Source organism: Mus pahari, chromosome 14 (assembly GCF_900095145.1).
Source record: "Mus pahari chromosome 14, PAHARI_EIJ_v1.1, whole genome shotgun sequence".
Classification (NCBI taxonomy): Eukaryota; Metazoa; Chordata; class Mammalia; order Rodentia; family Muridae; genus Mus; species Mus pahari.
In genome coordinates this window covers 18,069,060-18,090,957 of record NC_034603.1, presented here as the reverse complement: position 1 = coordinate 18,090,957, position 21,898 = coordinate 18,069,060, and the positions used below count along the sequence as shown (strand labels likewise).

The window sequence follows — 21,898 nt, the reverse complement described above, 5'->3', positions numbered from 1 at the left end:
CACATACACACACACAGGCACACACACAAAGAGGTTTATTTTGGTGTGTGGTTGGAAGTACAGTGTTGAGAAACCTTATCTAGTTATGGCTTTCTTGCTAGAAAAGTTTCTGGGCAGTTGAGACAAAGTCTGTAAACTATGTATATGTGTGAATGTCTGGTGTTTTTCCTCATAAAACCACCAGAAGCCTACCCTAATCCTAATGACATCTGATCCTAATCATTTCTGTAAGGCCTCACTGGAACTGAAATAACCTTTTACCTCTTCATACCTCACAGTAGCCCTGGGGCCACTCACATTGCATCAGACCCACAGGAAGACATGTTCTGGGAAGTTCTTGTGCTGTGCACTGTGGTGAAAAGAAGGATGGAGTCAGGCTTAGGGAGCCAGCTGCTCAGGAGCCAGGCTGGAGAAGTCAGGGGTTCACTCTTCATCACATCCTGCTCTTCTCTGGGTCTCTCTCCCTCTCCCTCTCCCTCTCCCTCTCCCTCTCTCCTCCCTCTTGGGGTGCATTCAAGAGCAAGGACCCTCTGTCTTGAAAACTCCCAAGTAAAAGACTCAGTGATGAACCATTCTTGTAGTTTCTACACACATGCCAGTCAACTGTGTTAGACCCAGACTCACATGACACCACCTGAAGAGAGTAGACTGAACTAGCTGGAAGTGGTGGTAATGAAGGGACATATTCTCTGATATCTGGAGGGTGTAGAGGTGACATGGGGGTCTTGTGCTGAATGGAGGCAGATAATCAGGACTGTATAACTGAGAACCGAATGTTGTGGCCCTCAGGGGGCCTTTTTCTAGGCATCTTCCAGAGTGTCAGCCTCTGGTTGGGCCTTGATTTCCAGCCTAAAGACCAGAGAGTTTTTTTAAAAGTCTGTCAAGCTCTCTGAGAACATTGACATTATGACACTCCACATCACCAAGGGTTTTCTAGCAGTGAATGCCCATGTTAACAGATATATACGCAGAACTTGTGATCAACTGGCCTTGAACCTGGATAAGACAGTCCAAGGTCATATGGAAGAAAGATTAATACAGGCAAACAGAAAACTGAGTCTTACCACGTAGAAACTAAGCAGAAGATAAATTTCAAAAGAAAAAAAAAATATTACTTTTGGCTTTAGAGAGACTGAAAATATATCACACCCTTGAGACAAGAGCCAGCCCTTCAGAAGCTATTCTGCATATTCATACATGACCTTGGTCTCAGGTGAGGTGACCTACAGGGTAATCACACCCCAGTAACAGAAAGACAGAGCTCAGATCTTTGTGTTTCTAAGACTGGTCTTTGTGTTCTCTGACAGAAGGAACCAGGAGTCATTAGAGATCCGGTAGATCAGGAAATGTACAAGGTGGATCTGGAGTTTACTGTGATATGAATCAGGAAGTACTTACAAGATAGACAGACCCAGAATGTTGGGGGTGTGTCAGAAGTGCAGAGGCCAACTCAAACAGCTCCCATCAGCCTTAGGTAGACTCTCAGCAAATAGCACCTGACACAGAACCTTGGCAGAGGGCAAAATCTGGCGCTGACTGGCTCAGGTGGGTTAATCTCAGACCAAGATTAACACTGACAGTTAACAATGACATAACTCCCCCAGTGTAGGGGAATACCAGGGAGGGGGGATGGGAGTAGGTGGGTGGGGGAGCACCCTCATAGCGGCAGGGGAGGAGGCAATGGGGTAGGGGGTTTCCGAAGGGGAGACCTGGGAAGGGGAGAACATTTGAAATGTAAATAAAGAAAATATCAAGAAAAAAACAATCAGCTAAGTTTAAAAAAAAGAAGAAGAAGCAAGGGGGGTGGGGAAAGGGGGTTTGAGGAGGGGAAACTGGGAAGGGGAATAGCACTTGGAAAATAAAATATGAAAGAAAACAAAACAAAACTAAACAAAAACACTGACATGAGTCGTGATGTTAGTGGTTCGTATCCTTGAAGAGAGGTAATGAGAATATTTCTCTTTCTCCCCCAGGGCCATAAACCCATCCTAACCATGAGGAAAACTCGGACAACGAACTGGTGGGCGTTCTACAGAATCCTACCTGTGTTCCTTACTTAATACATAGACATACATTCCTAGTGGGTAGGTTGGTTGCAGATAGGGTAGCAGAGACAGTTAGGGAGAGAAGATTGAACAAATTTCCTAACTAGTTGAACTAAAAGACAAGATTGATAGGGGAGAATGCTTAGACTCTGCCCATCAAATAGCTTCAAGCTCTGATGCAGGCAGGCATTTTAGTTCAGAGAGGCCAGAGGAGAGGAATCAGAACTCTGTAACAAAATAATTCAAGATTTCTTAGAACTCTGGGGCTGCAGTGATGGCTCGGTGGTTAAGAGTGCTGCATGCTCTTCCAGAGGACTTGGGTTTGATTCCTGTACCCACACACATAACTGTCTTTAACTCCAGTTACAGGGGATCTGACACCCTCTTCGGGACATCACAGGCACCAAGTATGCAAGAGGTGCACACATATACATGCATGCATACACCTAAAATAAAATTACTCTCCCAAACCTAAAGGGTGCGCATATCTTGACTGAGGTTAACAACTAACAAAGAGTCTCAAGGCTATAACACTGCAGTATTTGAGGACAGAAGAAGACAAAAGAGAATAAAAAAGTCACCGACAAAGACTTATTAGGGAGATTTCTGGACTTAATAACAACACAAAGAACAAGAGAGTGGACAGTACTAATTTTTTCTGACTTACAATTCTTTATTGGGCAAACCTTCATCAAAGTTTGAACAATAGTTTCTTGATCTATTAAGTTCCCCCAAATCACCTCTTGCCATGGTCTATTGGATTTGTATTTCTCCCCCAGTATGTTTATATCCCTAGCCCCCACGTGATGGTAATGAAAGTGGAATCTGGGCTGTGGAGGTGGCACAGTGGATCCAGCACTTGCTGAGCAAGCATGGAGAGCCAAAGTTTGGATACAGAGCACCCATATAAAAGCCAGGATGATGTGGTGATCTGCTTGCAATCCTAGCACTAAGGAAGGAGAGATGGGACATACTAGCCAACTACACTAGCCAAACCAGCAAACTGTGGGCTCAGAGAGAAATCCCGCCTCAGCCAAGTGCACAGCAATCCAGAAAGACACCCAGTGTCAACCTCTGTACAGGTATATTCCCTCCAACACATACAAATGCATATACACAAAAGTCAGCCTTTACAGAATGAATGGGAATCAGTGCCATTTGGGGGTGGGGGTGGGGAGGGTGGGGAGGGGGAGGGGTTTTGGTTTTTCCAGACAGGGTTTCTCCATGTAGGTCTAGCTGTTCTAGAACTCATCTTGTAGACCAGGTTGGCCTTGAACTCAGAAATCTGTGCATGTGCCACCACACCTAGTGGAATCAGTGCTTTTTAAAAGAAGCTCTGGGAGCTCGCTTGCCTCTTCCACAGTGAGAAAGTACAAAGGCTTTCTGGTAGGGACAAAAAAAGCAAACTCTCCCACGTACCAAAACAGCTAGTGCCTTGATCTTGGATTTCTCAGCCTCTAGAACAATGGAAAATACCTCCCAACGAGGATTAAATTCAACACACGAATGAACCACGGGGGGTTGGGGGGGAGACACAGACGACTCCTATCTAAACTGCAGCACTAATGATGAGACTGTCCCCACCAGACACTGCTCAGACCCTCAGATGTAAGGAAAAGGAGGTTAACCAAATTCTAACAAACAAGTCGGAAAAAAAAAAGTTGCACTGTCTTTATTGTAAAATTGCATAGTACATTGATTGTGCACGCTTTTAAATAGAGCAGGGCAGCCCCCATGAAACTGCCCTCTTGTGTGGGGCATCTCAGGCTGGTTTACTATGAACAGGGAGCTGGGACCAAAGTGCTGCCTGGGCTTAAGAAAGATCCATAATCTGATTAAGCAGAAGTCGGAGAGCCGAGGGATTTGAGTCCATCTGAGAATATTGAAAGGAGGAGACTTTAACTGGGCTCAAAGGAAGCATTGGGAGAGGGTAGAGGGGACACGTCGATGTCTGGGGACAGGAATCAGGAGCAGCTTGTGGAGGGAGAACAAAGAGAAAGGAGACAAAGGGCTCATGCCTAGTGCCCCAAACCGAGATGAATGACACCTGCACTGCACGAGTGTGTCCAGAGACAGCACTCTGGGTAGCCCAGAGGCATGGTCTAGGGCGTTACCATGGCTACAGAAAGCCACACATTAGAAAAATAACTTAAAGGCTATACAATCGTCATTATAAATATTTCGACTTCTAAAACTAGCTAGTGTTGGTTAAAAAAAGGTTCACAGTTACTCTGAAGAGAGCGGTTTCTCTATTGCACAGTAGTGGAAAGTCTGCTCTGATTCCTCCATGTGTAAACAATCCCTTCTCCTCAGTGACGTCAGGACACAGAGAAACAGCATTTGCTGTAAGCAAAGCACTTTGGGTACAAGGCACGTCAAAGCTGTCAAGCTCTACTGGAAGCATGAGGGGCCCAAGGAGGCCCACTTCCTTTCCCCTGTGGCATCTTGGCAGTCGGTTCAGGTCTTGAATCAGTCTACAGGTGACGACAGTCTTGTGATAGAAGTCCTGTTCTCATTCCACAGTGACAGACTTGGCTAGGTTTCTGGGGAAGTCAACCTAAAAAGAAAGACAGGAGGGCGAAGGATGAAGCTCACATGAGGTCCTTGCTTAGCATGCAAAGCCATGGGTTCCATCTCCAGCACCCCATAAAGCAGGCACACAGAAATACAAACTTGGATAGCCGGAGGAATAGAAGTTCAAGGCCAGCCTCTACCACAGAGCAATTTGTTGAGTATCTCACAGGTGGCAGTACCATGCTGTTTTTGCACTCAGGTACACAAAACCACACAGGCATACGTACAATTAAGAATAAAGCTTCGATGGGTGGTGGTGGCGCACACCTTGAATCCTTGCACTCGGGAGGCAGAAGCAGGTGGATATCTGTGAGGTTTGAGGCCAGCCTGGTCTAGAGAGCCAAGGCAGCCCAGGGTGTACACAGAGAAACCCTGTCTTCAAAACAAAATAAAACAAAACAAAGAACAAAGCTTCATTAAAAAAAAATAAATGAAAAGAACAAACAAACAAAATTTACTTTTTAAGACTGGGGTGTAACTCACAGATAGTGTCTGCATAGCGCACGTTTCAGACCTTGGTTTGACCACCAGCACCAGAAAAATTAATTAATGAAAAAAATCCTGTTTTTGGAAGAATGCACATGAATTTCACAAGACTGTTACTTAGGGTAGAGACTGAGAAGGAAATATGATTGGAGATGGGTAAGAGAGTAGATTTCCACTGGTCTGCAAAAAAGATGTTTTATTTATATGTTAAGAAAAAATGAAACAAATACAACCAAAAGTTATCAAGTATCAATTTGGATGATAGACACTTAGGTGTGTCTGGGATATTGTTCTTTGGATTATTATAGTTTTATAAACTCAAAATAAAATTGTAACATAGATTTTATTTTTGGCACAGTGAATTATATTCTTACACATCTGCTGGTGAGATAAATCATTTCTTTTCTGAGGTGTAGACTGGATGTTAGCAGTCTCCAAATGTCAAATCATTTTCTCCACAGTGATAGATCTTAAATGTGGGACAATGATGTGCCTACACACATGTTCACCGTGGTATTATTCATAAAAATGAAAAATTGGAAACAGCAGCCTCTTTAGTAATGATTCAGTAACCCATGTTAAGAGCTTGGAGTGGCAGCCACAGAGCTGTCTCAGGGGTTAAGAGCGCTCTGCTCCGCCAGGGTATCTGAGCTAGATTCCCAGCACCCACAGCAGTGGCTCACAACCACCTACAGCATTCGTTCCTGGAGGACCTGAACTAATCCGATCCCCAGGGGCTTCTGGGGGAAACTATATATGTGTAGCATAGAGTTGCATAGACACAAGTACAGGCTTATAAATAAAAAAATGTAAAAATAAAAAAGATTTCAAAGGAATACTACACAACAATTGAACATTGCACCTAACACGTTCATAAAGATGAAAAAAAAAACTTAGTATAATAATACAAGGAAGAAACAGGATCTTTACTTTGATAACAGTAGCATTTGCTTGTTTGTTTGTTTGTATCTGGGTCTCTCATTGTAGCATAGGCTGCCTCACATGTGTAATTTGCCTGCCTCAGCCTTGTGAATGCTGGCTTCTAAGTGTGTTTCACCAGACCAACAACCTTAAAATGAAAGTTACTTTAAATGTTATCATTTCTCCAATGAGCATTTTAATCCAAATAAGTGGTTTAAAAACACACACACACACACACACACACACACACACACACACAAGCAACTTGTCCATTACAAACAGCGCAATGACATATTTGTGCATTGAAATGATACCCTGTGCCCATAACTATGTACAAACGCCATAAAAAACAACAATGCATCAGTAAGAAAGAACCTTTAGCTTTCTGTTTCAACCCTTTGCTATGTTTATACAAACTTTAGACTTACATCATAACCTCGGAGGACAGCCAGGTGGAAGGACAGAAGCTGGAGTGGAATCACGCTCAGGATACCCTGGAGACAGTCCACTGTGTGGGGAAGTTCAATGGTTTTATATGCAAACTTGGAGCTCTCGGTGTCGTCCTTGGAACACAGTATGATTGGGCGACCCTAAAGCAGAGAAAGGGGATCATAAAGTACCATGTTTCTGAAAGAAGCAAACCTTCTCCTGAACCGAGTATAGTTTCTGGAATTTTCTGGAGTCAGCACTGCTATAGTGGTGACATAATCAGTGAGGTCATGTGTATGCCACGTGTAAAGGACAATTGTGCTTCTTGGTCTATTTCTTCCCCTTTCCTGGTCAGGTGACTGCACCTTGCACCATCATTCAGCATCCATTTGTTGACTAGCTTCACAGATGCCTTGATCTGACCTACTCCTAACTCTATAATCCATGAAAATAGAATCATAAACAAAGGTGAATTTTGGGTAAATGCCACAGGGGCAATAAAACATGAGTGAGAGAAAGTGATAAGGTTTATATGATGTTAACACTGACTGTCAACTTGGCCAGATCTAGAATCACCTAGGAGACAGGTCTCCAAGCACATCTGTGTGGGATTATCTAGTTTATGTCAATTGAGATGGGATCACACATTCTGAAAGTGGGTGGCACCATTCCCTTGGCTTGGGTCCTGGACTGCATAGAAAGGAGAAGCCAAACTGAGGATCAGAATATGCAGTCTGACTAGCTGCTTCCTCAAATTCCTGCTACCCTGACGGGCTATATCCTTGAACCATGAACCCAAATAGATCCTTAAATTGCTTTTATCAAGGTTTTAACAACTCAGAAGTAACTAAGAAAGTTTGGGAGGGCAGAGCCAAGCAAGCCTGGTCTACATAGCAAGTTCAAGCCAGCCTTGGCTATGTAGAAAGCTTTACATTGGTTTATGAAACCATTTGCATAGAAACTCCTCCCTCCCTCCTCCTCTGCCCCCTCCCCACAAAGCAATAGGAAGAGCCAATGCAAAGAAAGGCTCAGAGGAAAGAATGAGCTTGGCATGAATGAGAATGAGGGCAGGCAGAACACCTGGAACTCAGTGGTTCCTTTATGCAGAATGGGAGAGAGGTCACTGCAGTCTGATGGGAAGCTTTGAGAGGGGTTTCAGTAGGAAATGACACAACTGTGTCGTTACACTAGCTCTCTAACCATGGCACCGAGGACTATGTGGCCGTGGCTGGCTTAAGACTGGAATTCGTCTAACTGTGACTTCGTGAATCTAAGTGGTCTCTGCCATCCTATCTCCATGAGGCCAGAGAATAACTTGATCTGGCCGGGTTAGTTCCTGAGAGGGAGTCAACCTACTTTTTGGACTTTGAGGAATTAGAAGTGTCATTGTTCACACTGGACCCCTTGGACTATACGTGAGTTTATTGCTAACAAGATAACTCAGTCTCAGGATGGGGACCGACTATGCTCGACAGATAAACTGTGACTAGAAAGTTGAAGCTTCGAATCACCAAAAACAGAAGCAGGACTGCAGAGCAAGTTCTATCACATGGTCAGTGATTTAGCCATTGTGTCTTCGTAATGAAACCACAAGGAAAGTCTTGAAGGAGCTCAAGGGAGCTCCCGGGTGTCAGACATCAATGTACCTGGAGGGGCACTCACTATAAGGACATCTTGAACCTTCGCCACACTATGGCTCTGTCCTCTGGGGGCAGGCCCTAATTTGAATCCACTGTAATCCACTTTAATAGTAAACATGGCACTTTCCTAGGTTCTGTGAGTTGTTCCAGAGAGTTCTGAACATGAGGGGTTCGGAAGCCTCCAAATTTTCAACCAGTCTGAGGCTTGGGCGCTCATTAGTTCCTAATATGTGGGTTCAGATGGGGGGATCAGTCTTAGGAAGAACTGTGTACGCACTCTCTGAAGACTGACTTAACTCTGCAAAGTTAGCATTAAAATTATATTACAGCAACCTTGAGAGGAAACTCCTCCCCTAAGATGCTGCCTTAGAAGCATCTCCTCTGTCTCCAGGGCAGCTCAGAGAGAGACCGGTCACTGGCTCTCACTAAGGAGCTAGAGGATATGACCTCAGGCTCACTAGATCCCTGACAAATTTGCATGGTATTCAGAAGGGTCCAATAGGCCAGTGAGATGATATATCTCTGCCAACAAGCCTGAAGACCTGAATTCCAGCCCCAGAACCCACATGATAAGAGGAGAGAACCCACTCCTGCAAGTTGTCCTCTGACCTCCACACATCTGCCATGGCACATACCTGCCCCTCCTCCACATTAAAAGATAAATGCAAACAGAAGGGGACAGGACAGAGTGTGGTCACACCCACAGACAGCAGCCAGGGATGACGGCACTGGCTGAGATGGGCACGTGTGGTATGAAACAGGAATGTCAGTCCCTTGGAGAGCCCTCACCTGGCGGGCAGTGACCTGCTGCAGGGCATTCTGGCACTTGGTAAAGCAAGGATCCTTCATGATGACCATGATGACCGGCATCTGCTTGTCGACGAGAGCAAGGGGCCCGTGCTTTAGCTCTCCAGCCAGGATACCTTCTGAATGCATGTAGGTTATCTCTTTAATTTTCTAGGGAGACACAAGTTGGGATCAGTGTCACGCTGGGGAGGTGGGGGCTGCAACAGAGAAGACAGAGGGACAGAGGAAAGCTGGGAGAGGGGGTTACTCAGAGGGTAAGAGCTGAAGGTCTCAAGGCAGAGAGGGCATATATAGATGGGTCAACAGCAGCAAGGGATGCTCCGGGCCAGGAGAGAGGATGGGTGGGCTGCTGACCAGAGCATGAACAAACCCATGATACAAAGCCCAGAGAGTAACCTTGCAGCCCCCAGGCACAACAGTGACACCTCTCTTCAGTGCAATGCACAGCCATCCATCCAACCAATCTAGTTCATCTTCACCCACACCTCCAACCCCTTGGCAAGCCACGTGGTCTTCCTGGTTACCACAGATAATGGTGGCATTGTATTCTGCTTAGATGTGCCCTTATTCAATTAGCTGGTTAACCATTCTCCCAATTTTAGATCCTTAATCACATCTAAAACAGTTGCTTAGATTGACCTATCTAGTAAATTCCCACACTGTGGGCTATTATTTGATATTTTCCCCTCATTCAGGTACATACACTTTCACTCATCCACCACGAAGTCTTCATCAATGCACTGATGAGAATGTTAAAGGAAATATTCCTCCACGTGTCTAGAGCTAGTTAGTTATTTGGGTCAGGCACACCCCGTGAGGCAAGAGGCTCCTCCTTGGAGACCACAGACAGCTGGAGTGCTGGCCTCCAAGTGACCACACAGGGGCCATTGACTTGTGCCAGCAGCAGCCCTAAACACTCCTTTCTTCCCTCAGAGACCAACTTGGAGACACAGTTGAATGTGCATCTTTCATCAGCAACGCTCTGCCGCCGCAGCTGACCCCCACAGCCAGAGAGCAGAGCTATCAAGAGGCTGAAAGTTCACCCTGCCCAGTCTGTGCCTCTTCTGTGCCCCTGTACGCCTGGCACTCTGTTCCTCAGGCAGGGGTCAGACCCTTGCAAGTGAGCTGAGTTCACAGTGCAGGGATTGACTGATGTAAAATGAACGAACCAGTGGTGATCTTTATAGTCAACTTGGTGGGATTTAAAATTACACACACACACACACACACACACACACACACACACACACACACACACACCCCTCCTGGGCATGTGTGTGAGACAGTTTTTAGATTGGGTTCACAAAGGAGACCTGCCCTAAGTATGGGTGAAATTGTTCCACAGGTTGGGGTCCTGGACAGAGTAAAAAGCAGAAAGTAAGCTGAAGACCAGCATTGACCTCTTAGTGCTCCCTGCCTGTGGACAATGGGAGCACAATCCTAGTGCCCTCCCTTCAGTGCTCCCTGCCTGTGGACAATGGGAGCACAATCCTCGTGCCCTCCCTTCAGTGCTCCCTGCCTGTGGACAATGGGAGCACAATCCTTGTGCCCTCCCTTCAGTGCTCCCTGCCTGTGGACAATGGGAGCACAATCCCCATGCCCTCGCTACAGTGATGGGCTGCGCCCTCATACTGAGAGCCCACCACCACCCCCATGGTGCTTTTCTCAGGTATTTTGCCTCGGCAAGCAGGGAAGTAACTGAGTCACAGGTTTAGTCTCTGTCCCTTCTATTTCTTAGCGCATAGTCCCTAATCTTACAATGTTCAAAGGGAGAGGTGTCTTTCCATGCTAATGTTAGCCATGGGCTAGGTCTGCACTATCTAGAGCCAAGCAGGTGTAGAGGGTTGGGCTTTTCCATCTCACACATCCTCGCATAGCGGATTCTGGCTCAAGCCTAGGTTTATCCCTCAGAGGCCAGTGACTAAGCCAATGAAACCTCTGGAAGGAAGCCTCCATTAAAACTGCAAAAGGAGGCCTGGAAAAGCCTCTAGATCTCAGAACAAAAGGTTCTGGAAGAGCGGCACGGTCAGAGACAGCAGGGAAACACCATATCCAGTCCCAGACACCTTGATCTGTGTGTATCCCTGTATCTGGGGTTCCTCAGTATCCTTGGTACTTAGTTTTTACAATGAGCCAGTGACCCAAGGGAAGAATTAACGTGCATACGATGCATATGTTGAAAGTTGCCCCTCGTGGTCAGTTTGCTCTCAGCTACAACCACCTGCAATATTCCCTGAATGTCTTCGCTCACATCTTGATGGGGTACGATAAGGAGAGGAGCCAAGATGCTTGGTAGTCCTGCTATGGTTCCCAGTGCGGTCTCACTGGAATATGGGATCCCCTTGTCCTGCATGAGCATTCTGCTCTATAAACGGCACACTAACGGTGAGAAGTGTGCCAGCTTAGACTCAGCCGTGCCAGCCTTACACTTCTAACACCTCGCCTCAGCCCCATCAGCTTCTCTCACACTGGGAATATATTGTTAGGGAATAAAACGACTAGTCATCATTTAAAAAAAAAAAAATTGCTCATTGCTGTGGCCATACAAGCTCTGCCCCCTTTGGAAGTTTGTCGGTCACAAGGACGATCTATAGAGATTTTGGAATTTTCAGCTACCAAAATTCTTTCCCTGTAGGTTGCCTGTGGTAGTGGGTCTGAATTTGGCTCAGTGCCCCTATGCAATCTCTGTGTGTAATTGTCTGAGTGTGCCTGTGCCCCCGTTTGTGTGTGTGTGTGTGTATGTGTGTGGTGTTATTCATCGAGAAAGAGAGAGAGAGAGAGAGAGAGAGAGAGAGAGAGAGAGAGAGAGAGGTGTTATTCCTCAAGAGAGAGAGAGAAAGAAAAAGAGACAGAGGTGTCATTCCTCAAGTGTGCGTGTGTGTGTGTGTGTGTGTGTGTGTGTGTGTGTGTGCGCGCACCTCGGTGTCATTCCTCAAGAGCCATCCATTTTTGAGACATGGTCTTTCACTGGAACCTGGTACTCCCCAAATAAACTAAACTGGCTGACAAGTGAGCCCCAGAGATGCTCCTGCCTCTACCTACCCAGTGTTGGGATTATAAAACACATACCAGATTTTTTTTTAAAGCAAATAAACTGTCATATGCCAGGCACTTCAAGGAGCTTCACCCAACAATGCCTTGTTCCCTTTTCCCCATTAGGCTGAGGGCTCCCTGGGGACAGATACCTCCTTCACCCATTTTTGTGACCCCAGAGTAAGAGTCAACACCCAACACAGGCTCATGAAGGAGCCTAGTGGGTTTGCAAATCCCTACCTTTCCCACTGGCTTCTTTCAGTATCTCCTAAGCCTGGCCTGTGATGCCCTGGGAGACTGTGCAGTCAGCTACTGGAGGTGGAGGCTGGGCAGAGAGGGACTCACCAAGGCACCTTCCAGACATGTGGCATAGTTATATCCCCGTCCCATCACTAGGAGAGACCTTTGTGTGTAGAGCTCCAGGGCCAAGTCATGGATCTTCTCATCCAGGGATAACACTTCTTTGATCAGCTCTAAGCAATGCAAAGAGATAAGGGACAGAACCAAGTCATTCTGACTTCTTCCAAATAGTCACAGGCAAATCCCCTGCTAGAACAAGGTTTAGAAACTTAGGCTGCTCGCGAGACTGCTTCCATGCATTCTTTAGACAGGCTTTTAACTTAGGTCTGTCATAATTGGGACACTGTCCAGGAACTTGTCAGCTTGGCAGTTCCTGTTCGTGTGAGTATGCCTGTGAATATCTATAAGATAGGCTATGCGCTCTCATTTCCAGCTCCATGTTACAGGAAATAAACCAAGAGCCATCGAGATGAAATCACCCCCTAAGAAGACATAGGACTGAAATCCCAAATGAACTCCTCAGTTCCTTGCCCTGGGCTAGGTCCCGAGGCAAAGTCAGTGCAAGTCAGACCGGTTGTGACCAAACTTCCTGGTCCCAGGACTCCCTTACACTCTTACAAATTCTTGTTATCCTCAAGAGCCTATGTTCTTATGAGTTATAGCTCTCAATATTTATTGGATTTGAAAATAACACTAATCAGCTGGGCATGGCAGCATATGCCTTTAATCCCAGCACACAAGAGGCAGAGACAGGTGGATATCTGAGTTCAAGGCCAGCCTGGTCTACCTAGTGAGTTCCAGGACAGCCAGAACTACATAGTGAAATCCTGTCTTAAAAAAAAGAAAGAAAGAAAAGAAAAGAAAAGAAAAGAAAAGAAAAGAAAAGAAAAGAAAAGAAGAACACTAATTAAAAACTTCTTTTTAAGTGCTGATTCATTCATTGAAAAATAATAATAAACTTATAATGATATATTTTTGAAAAAAAAAAAATAGAAGTGTGAGAAGATTGTTATTGAACGGCTCTTTCGGGCCGAAGCATAGCAAATGTGTGTGGCTCTGGCAGTCCTTGCCCTTCATCCCATCTCTCTCCAGTCCCTTATGTGGCCAATTCCTCCCCCTGAGGCTGACCACCATGGTCCAGCTATCAAAGTACTGAATGAAGTCCGACACCCCCTTTGGCTACCCTAATTCACATGCCTCATCAAAAGCAACCTACTCATCCTAACAGGGGACTCCCATTTTCCCTTTATAAACTGCCTTTTGCCTGTAGGCCAGGGCTGTCTCCTTTCCACCCAGAGGCAGTCCTTTGTTCCTCAGGGCAAATATCCCTTCCCCTTCCCCTTCCCCCTCATCCTGTATCTCCTGTCTTTGTCTCTTATTCCCTGCATCTTTGTCCTTCTGGGACAAATAAATCTCCTTTGTGCTGAGAACTTGGTCTTGGAGTGTTTTGTGCTGATTCTGGTCCTTTCAGTATCATTGGACTTATTTTTAATAAAATTATTACATCCCAGCACTCAGGAGGCAGAGGCAGGTGGATCTCTGTGAGTTTAAGGCTAGCCTGATCTACAAAGTGAATTCCAGGATTGCCAGGGCTGTTACACAGAGAAAACCTGTCTCAAATTAAAACAGGGGTTGGGAGGGGGAAAAGGAAAATCAAGAAAAATATTTTTATTATTTGTATTTGTGAGTGCACACACGTGTGCAATGTCAAGTGTGTGCCAGTTGGAGAACAACTTACAAGGGAATCAGTTCTTATATCACAGGGGTTTGGGGGACCAAACTGGGGCTTCAGACTGGGCAGCAAGCGTCTTTACCTATTGTGTGGTCTCATCAGCCTAAAGTTATTATTTTATTTTATTAATAATAATTATTATTAATCAAATAGTCATTATTGTTTTAATATGTATTTAATATTTATTTAATATTTCTAAGCCTTACAAAGATTTATATTTGGAAAATGAAAAGGTTTTAAATGTCTTCAAATAGTTAGAAACGTTCTTAGATTCTTCATCAGACAAGGAGCAACAGTTTCTTGAAACCCTGAGTTGCAAGTATGGAATCTCAAACATAGATGAAGTTTCTCTATTTTGTTACATTTGACCTGATTTGCACTTAAATGGCTCTTTCACTCAATTTGATGACATCTTGCAAAAGGCCCAGAGCTAGACAAATCTAAAAATGGACATGTTTAGTTACAAAAATCACCTCCTTAAAATCACCAACTTCTTAGTTTAAAAAAAAAAGCTTCCAATTTGGAAATTGGTTAAGTTAGTGACAAATTCTAAATGATTGGAAAGTTGACCTTTATTATTGGCCTCAAGCCCTATTGTTTGTTCCCTTTGAAGAGCCTGGCTAACTGTGTTCTTTTAAGGTAAACATCCCGCCACTGAAGCCAGATCAGCTTGCTACATAGACTCTGAGGCGGTTGGGAAAGGAGGGAGCCCGACGAGGTCAGGTGCAAAGGTTTCGGAGCTCTGCTGACAACGGAGGCTTTAAATCTTGGCTAGAGAGAATTGTTGGGCAGGTTTGGACATGGGTTGTGGAGTAGGATTTACCACTGAGTCTGGAGGGGAGGGTAATTAACAGCATCCTTACATAAGAGAGGAGAAAGAGAATGACCCAATGGATTTGAAAATAAAGAATGCCACATTCCGGGACTCACCCGGTAAAGATCTGAGACCACGGATGATCTCTTGTCTCCTGTTCTGTAGAGAAATTCGATCTTCAGACATCATCAGACCAAACATCACCAGAGAGATGAACTGGCTGGTGTACGCCTGAGGACAAAGGGGGAGGGGAACTTTAGACAGCTGTCTCAAGGTGTTTAACGAGATAGGAGAACCGAACAACAGGAACAAAGATAGGAAAAAAGATATAATGACAAAATGAAGAGATGAGGAGAGAAGAGAAGGGGCGGGGAGGAGGTGGAGAAGAGCCAAGTGCAATTGCAAGGGTACCCATATCTTCATGCCACCACCCAGGTCCTCCCTGAAGAACACAACTCGTACCTTGGTGCTGGCCACCCCAATCTCCGGCCCTGCATTGATGTGGACGCCACAGTCGGTCTCCCGGGAGATGGAGCTACCCACGGTGTTGGTGATGCCCACAGTCAGTGCACCTCGATCCTTACAGTATCGCAGCGCCAGGAGCGTGTCTGCAGTCTCACCTGCAACACGAGAGATGCTGTGAGTGAGCTGTGAGATGCTGTAAGTGCTGCTGTTTGGCCAGCAAGCACCCTCTTCTCCCATCCTCCCTTCCTCCTCATTCACCCCTTCTCATCCCACTTGGAAATTCGAAGCCCAGTCAACCTTTGGGAAAGACAGCCCTGGTTCAACATCTTCCCTGTTGTTTCTTAGACTGAATCTCATTGCTATTTAGATAGCAAGCGCTTCCTCATCCCGTTTCCTTGAATCCTCATGTCAACTCTGTCGGGGGACGGGGGTTCAGTCCTCATTTCCCTTTAGTCCCTTTAGGCTGAGGAGTTCAGAGAAACACAAACATATCCCCATCCGGGCTGTGCAGCTGCCTGGGTACAATTTGCTGAGGTTTAAACATCGAAAAGCAAGACTGGCCACATGGTCTTCTCAAATAGAATCTATCTGAAGGAAATATTTCTTGCAACCTCCCAGTGTAGACTCACATACTTTTTTTGTAATTAGGTCACACCAACAGGTTTATGCAGAAGCCGGCACCAACTCCCTGTTTGTCGATTTTAAAGAAACTCAAAGCGGTATGAGGCCGGCCGGCCATGAAATGACATCTGGTGAGTTTCCAACCAGACGGCTAATGTCCTTGGTGGTGCTTAGTTCCTGACCTGTCCCCAAAACTGGTGTCGCCAAGTGCTTCCAAGGGGTCTGATTCCCCTCTGCCTTTTTCTCTTTAGACTTCTGGACGACTCTAAGCATCAGTTAGAGAGAGGCAGGTGGAAAGGAGAAACATGGGACTCCCCGTGTCAGCCCTCTATCTCTGAGTTTGGCAGCTTGTTTACTTAAATCTCACTTTAAAACCCAGATGAAGAGATGGCTCAGCGCTTAACCGCACTGACTGCTCTTCTAGAGGTTTTGAGCTCAGTTCCCAGCAACCATATGCTAGCTCACAACCATCTATAATGGGATCCGATGCCCTCTTCTGGTATGTGTCTGAAGGCTGCAACAGTGTACTCACGTATATAAAATAAATAAATCTTGAATAAAACAATAACAACAAAAAGACCCAACAAAAAACAGAGTATGGCCGTACAGAGACTAGCAGACTGCCACTACAATGTTGTCACATGAAACCTACCTATTTCTATTTCTTTATTTTATTTGACTTTCCCTACCCATTCATGAGCTACATTTAGGCTCTGAGGGGAAGGTTAACCCAAAGGCAGTTTATTCAGTGGGATGGTGAATGTGTCTGCACTAGTTTTAACTCAGTTTGTCATCAAATGGAAATGGTATTAAAAATTCAAAATGAAAGCAATATTAAAATCCCCCCCCCCACGCATTAGAATTGTATGGTCAATTTACAGCTGTCTCACAATCTGAATTATCTGTGGAGACAGATGACATGATGCTGACATCAGCTTCCCTAGGATCCACACACATGGCTGACCCAAGGTTGACGTGGTTGGTAATTTCTAAGGGTAGATATTTCATTACATGGATGCTCCTACTTTTACAAAGCTTTGGAATTCACCAAAATTGAAACATTTCAAAATCCCTCTTAAATCTCTGTGGGCTACTCCATGGCCATGGCTCAGCTGGAGCACACCTTCACCTGGTGTGAAGATGGCATCTGGGAAAGGCTTACTCAGCTAAGGGAAAGGACTCCTCCCTTGACCAGAACCACATCTCTCCATGCTGCCCCCTGCTGGGCAGTGTGGGCACTGACTATAAAGATAGGAGTAGAATTGAGATTTTTTTTTTTTTTCCTCCTCTAAATTAAGTATAGAAAACATTTAGGAGCATGTAGGTAAATGTTCTTGGAAGCGCTTGGAAGCTTAGAATGGCAGGGGAAGCCAAAGGGCAGAGACTCTTAGGGCAGGCCATCTTCTCCTAAGGCACGGAGGAAACTCCCCGTATGCAGCATTAGCCATGCTGGGGTGGGCTAGGTAGCTCCTTTAAGTCGTCCATGCTTCTGTGAGTAACCTCAGTAACATCACGAGCTCATTAAGCTAGCCTTGGGTGGAATCTTTTCTTTGGTCTGTCACTGGCACCTATGTGGGGTGAAATCATGTTTGGTCACACTTCCCAGAGAAAAGTCACACACTATCATATAGTGTTGCCAGTAACCAATGCTTTGGGGGCGTTTAAATGACCCAGTGCATGAGACCATGGGTGTCACGTAGCCGATGCACAGAGGGTTCACTGGAAGAAGAGAGAGGGTGGTGTACAGAGAAGAGGGTTTGGAGGTGAGCCAATGGAAATCCAACCACGCTGTCCATCTCCCTTACCTGATTGGCTTATGAAAAAGCAAACATCATCCCTGAACACAGGTGTGTTCCTGTCCAGAAAATCACTGGCAAGTTCGACCATCACAGGAAGCTCAGTCAGTTCCTCTAAGACTTGCCGTGTCTGAAGCCAAATAGAGACTGAAGTCAGTGATAGGCCTTGTAGGGACACAGGGCACCTAGGCTTCTCAGGATAGTTTGTCACACCGTGCCTTGCTGTCCCAGTAGTGTGGGAACTTCAGCAGGCCATCTTGTTAGGAGAAAGGGCTCAGTACACTTCTCAAGCTGGTTCAAGCTCAAGTGCACGACAGCATCACGACCAGCATTTTCGTCTTGACTGCTGTTAATAATTTCCCAGGACTACCCAAGGCCTGGTGTACTGCACTTACAGCCACAGCGGCATGGTAGCTGGTTCCACAGCCAATCACAATGAGCCTTCGGCATCGTCGAATCTCCTTCAAGTGGTCCTTCAAGCCACCCAGGAGCACTGAAGAACACGAGGCAGGGAATTAACGTTAATACATGTGACACAACACATTTGACTGCATTCAGTGGAGGAGGGCACAGACAAGGGCTTCTTACTGGGTATGGGTGATTACCTGTGTTGGTCTCAAAATTCACCCGACCTCTCATGGTATTAAAAACTGATTCTGGCTGCTCGAAGATCTCCTTCTGCATAAATGCACTGAAGTTACCTGGTCAGAGAAACATCAACAAGGTAAGGACCTTTAATTTAGATACATTTTCAGAGCTTAACTGAAGCAGGAAATGCCTGGTGAAACTTTGTAACTTTTTGCCAAGATGTCACCGTGCCATAGTTCTAATAATACCCATAAAGCCCCCCACCCCAAAGGTTTTAAAGAGTGTCTGTAGGTGTTTTCCTGTGTGGTGGTGCTGTGGAAACAAGTCAGATGAAAGTGGGTCATGCCAGGCAGTGGTGGCGCATGCCTTTAATCCCAGCACTTGGGAGGCAGAGGCAGGTGGATCTCTGAGTTCGAGACCAGCCTGATCTACAGAGTTCCAGGACAGCCAAAGCTATACAAAGAAACCCTGTCTCAAAAAAACTAAACCAAACCAAACCAAACCAAACCAGGAAGAAAGAAAGAAAGAAAGAAAGAAAGAAAGAAAGAAAGAAAGAAAGAAAGAAAGAAAGAAAGAAAGAAAGAGGGCCAGACAGTGACAATCTCCAATTTACACATCAGACCCTGTAACTTCCGGGAGTCGGGAACCCTTCCATCTCTGGCTCCCAGATAATCTATTCTTTAAGGCAACTGCACAGGGACTCTTGGAGGACACCTGCCTTTCATTATTTGCTGCAGTTCCATCTGCAAGGTCTGGATGGCTCGGGAGGGGTCATCACTAGCTGAGCGCTTGACTCGGTGAATGGAGAGTTTCCCATCAGCCACTGCAGCGATATCATCATCTTCTAAGAAGATGACCCGGTTGGTGTGTTCTATGATGGCACTAGAAGGAAGAAAAAAAAAAAAAGACATCAAAGGTCATGTTCTACTCTTGCTTTAAACATTTTAAGATTGATATTTATTCATGTGCCCATGTGTGTTGGGGGGGGAACAGGAGGGGTGTGAAGGTCAGAGGGTAATTACAGGAGTAAGCTTTCTCCTTTAATTGTGTGGGTCTGAGGATCATCTTGGCTGCAAGAGCCTGCACCCACTCAACACTTGACTTTTAAAACTATAGGGTTTATAAAGACAAGCTTCTGTTTATATAATAGAATCTAAGTAATAGAGAACAAATGATAGAACATTTGGAGAACAAACTCCTAATTATGACTAGCTCTAATCAAGGATCATAAATGGCTGTTGAACCCAAGGGTGAAAGCTGAGCGAATCTTCACAGTGGATGAGTAGGGATGGTAAGACTTGAACCTCAGACTAAACACAAAAGGAGAAGTGGTGGAATGGTGTGCACTTTCTGAGAGAAGGACATGCCGCCTATGTGGTCTTACCAAAAATCAAACCTGGGTAAAATCTAGCTTCTAGTTACTTGCTGGCCTCGTGGACTTTACCTCTCAATTTGGCACAGCCTAGAGTCACCTGAGAAGGGAAGGAGACCTCACTGAGGGACTGCCCACATCGGATTGGCTGTGGGTGTGTCTAGGGTTTTTTTTTCATGAGTGTTAGTGGATGGAGGAGGCTCACCCCACTGTGAGCATCACCAAACCCTGGACAGGTAGTCCTGGGCTGGCTAAGCTAGCTAATCATGAGTTGGCAAGTGAGCCACCAAGCAGTATTTCTTCATGGTTTATGCTTGAAGTTCCTGCTTTGAGTTCCTGCCCTGACTTTCTTCATTAATGGGTGGTGACCTGGAAGTACAAAATGAGATAAACTTTTTCCTCCCCTAAGTTGCTTTTAGTCATGGCATTTGTCACAGCTCCCAAAATGAAACTAGAGCACTTGCCAGTGCTAGTGTACATTATGTTAGCACCTAGGAAGCCGGGATGTGCAAGCAAAATCCAAAATAGTGCGAAACTTATCAGACATAACCCAGCACTGCCCCCTCTCCTCCCCCCCCCTCTCTCTCTCTCTCACACACACACACACACACACACACACAGGCACACCTTTGGAGAAAAAACACAGACTTAAAGAGATACTTCAGTTCTATGGCTCTGAGTAGACGGGCGTCTGTTCAGATCCTAGAGGGAAAATTTTTTATGTGTTTAAATGCAATCATTATGTTACCCTACAGAAACAAATAGTAATCTATTGACAGCCATTAGGACCCGTAGTTCAGGATCCAGCTCACCTCTGTCTTGTATTAGTCCTAGGCCCCAGGAATACTTAAATAACCGCTCTGAACTCTGCCGCGGTTCCGACTCTGTAAAACAGGAGCTGGCACTGTACCCTCACCCAGGCTGCAGCAGGGCACTGGGTCTGTACTAGAACTTGCTGCTCTTGCCGCAAGAGATCTACATTTATCTTCAGGTCTTTGGAGGGTTTTGTCTTCTGTGTATACCAGTATACCCCAAATTCATGTGGTGACATTATTTGCAGGTGGGGTTGATCAGATGACGGGACTATTCATGAATTCAAAGGTTATCACAGAAAGAGGTGTTGTTATAAACATGAACTGTCTTGTGACACCTTCACCAGATGCCCTTGGGCTTCTCCATCTCTAGAACCATAAGCTAAACAAACGAGAGAGAGAGAGAGAGAGAGAGAGAGAGAGAGAGAGAGAGAGAGAGAGAGAGAGAGAGAGAGAGAAAATAAGGAACCAGATTCCAGAGGGACAGCCTTGGGTATCAGGTGCCACTTACCTTTTGTACATGTGTAAGTTGTATGTGCATTTGTGTGTTCAAGTGCACATTCCTGTGCACGTATGAAGTCTGGGTGTCCTGGTCTATCTGTCTGAACCTTATCCCCTTGAGACTGGGCTCTCACAGAACCTGGAGCTAGGCTGGTAGCCAGCAAGTCCCAGGGACCCTCCTGCCTCCACCCCTCACACTGCTGGGTTACAGGGCCCTAAACAGCCACACCTGGCTTTATTTACATGGAGTACAGGTTCTCCCAGCGAGGGCTCTCTCTCACTGAGCCCCCACCTTGGCTTTTTGGCTTTGTTGTTGATTTTTGTTTGGTTTGTTTTTGAGACAGGGTCTCAAATTGGTGTGGGACTCTGCAAGTAAGCCAGTTTGGTTAGGTAGTGAGCCCAGGGGACGGGTCTGCCTCAGCCACTCCAGCACTGGGCGCGTGCCATCAAGGTCACCTTTCTTATGGGAGTCCTAAGAGGAACTCAGGTCCTTACACTTGCAAAGCAAACACTTCACCAACTGAAACATTAGCCCGGCCTTAGAACCATTATTTTAAGTTCCAAAAAAAAATCTATAAAAACAAAAGGATTTCAACCATAGCATTATATACATAGATTAGTTGGGGGACAATCAAGGTTTTGTTTTGTTGTTTTCTGAGACAGGTTAGCTTGGCTGTCCTGGAACTTGCTTTGTCGACTAGGCTGGCCTTGAACTCATAGAACTGCCTGCCTGGGCTGGGATTCTTCTCCTCCTCTTCTTCCTCCTCCTCTTTCTCCTCCTCTTCTTCTTGGATTTATTTATTTTATGTATGTGAGTATACTGTCACTCTCTTTGGACACACCAGAAGAGGGCAGGGAGCCCATTACAGATGGTTGTGAGCCACCATGTGGTTGTTGAGAATTGAACTCAAGACCTCTGAAAGAGCAGGCAATGTTCTTAACCGCTGAATCATCTCTCACCT

At 45.6% G+C, this 21,898-nt stretch overlaps 1 protein-coding gene across 1 annotated transcript in view; it reads right to left on the bottom strand.

The window, feature by feature from the left end:
- Positions 1-3,700: 3,700 nt before the first annotated feature.
- Gfpt2 (glutamine-fructose-6-phosphate transaminase 2) overlaps positions 3,701-21,898 on the bottom strand; it is a 46,802-nt gene continuing 28,604 nt past the window's right edge. Inside the window, exons 10-19 of the mRNA XM_021212035.1 lie at positions 18,970-19,133; positions 18,269-18,364; positions 18,059-18,156; positions 17,673-17,793; positions 15,244-15,401; positions 14,898-15,012; positions 12,281-12,408; positions 8,885-9,052; positions 6,455-6,616; positions 3,701-4,602 (exon numbers count right to left, since the gene is read on the bottom strand). Coding sequence (XP_021067694.1) covers positions 4,558-4,602; positions 6,455-6,616; positions 8,885-9,052; positions 12,281-12,408; positions 14,898-15,012; positions 15,244-15,401; positions 17,673-17,793; positions 18,059-18,156; positions 18,269-18,364; positions 18,970-19,133 — 1,255 coding nt within the window. The 3' untranslated portion in view covers positions 3,701-4,557. The remainder of the gene's footprint in view (positions 4,603-6,454; positions 6,617-8,884; positions 9,053-12,280; positions 12,409-14,897; positions 15,013-15,243; positions 15,402-17,672; positions 17,794-18,058; positions 18,157-18,268; positions 18,365-18,969; positions 19,134-21,898) is intronic.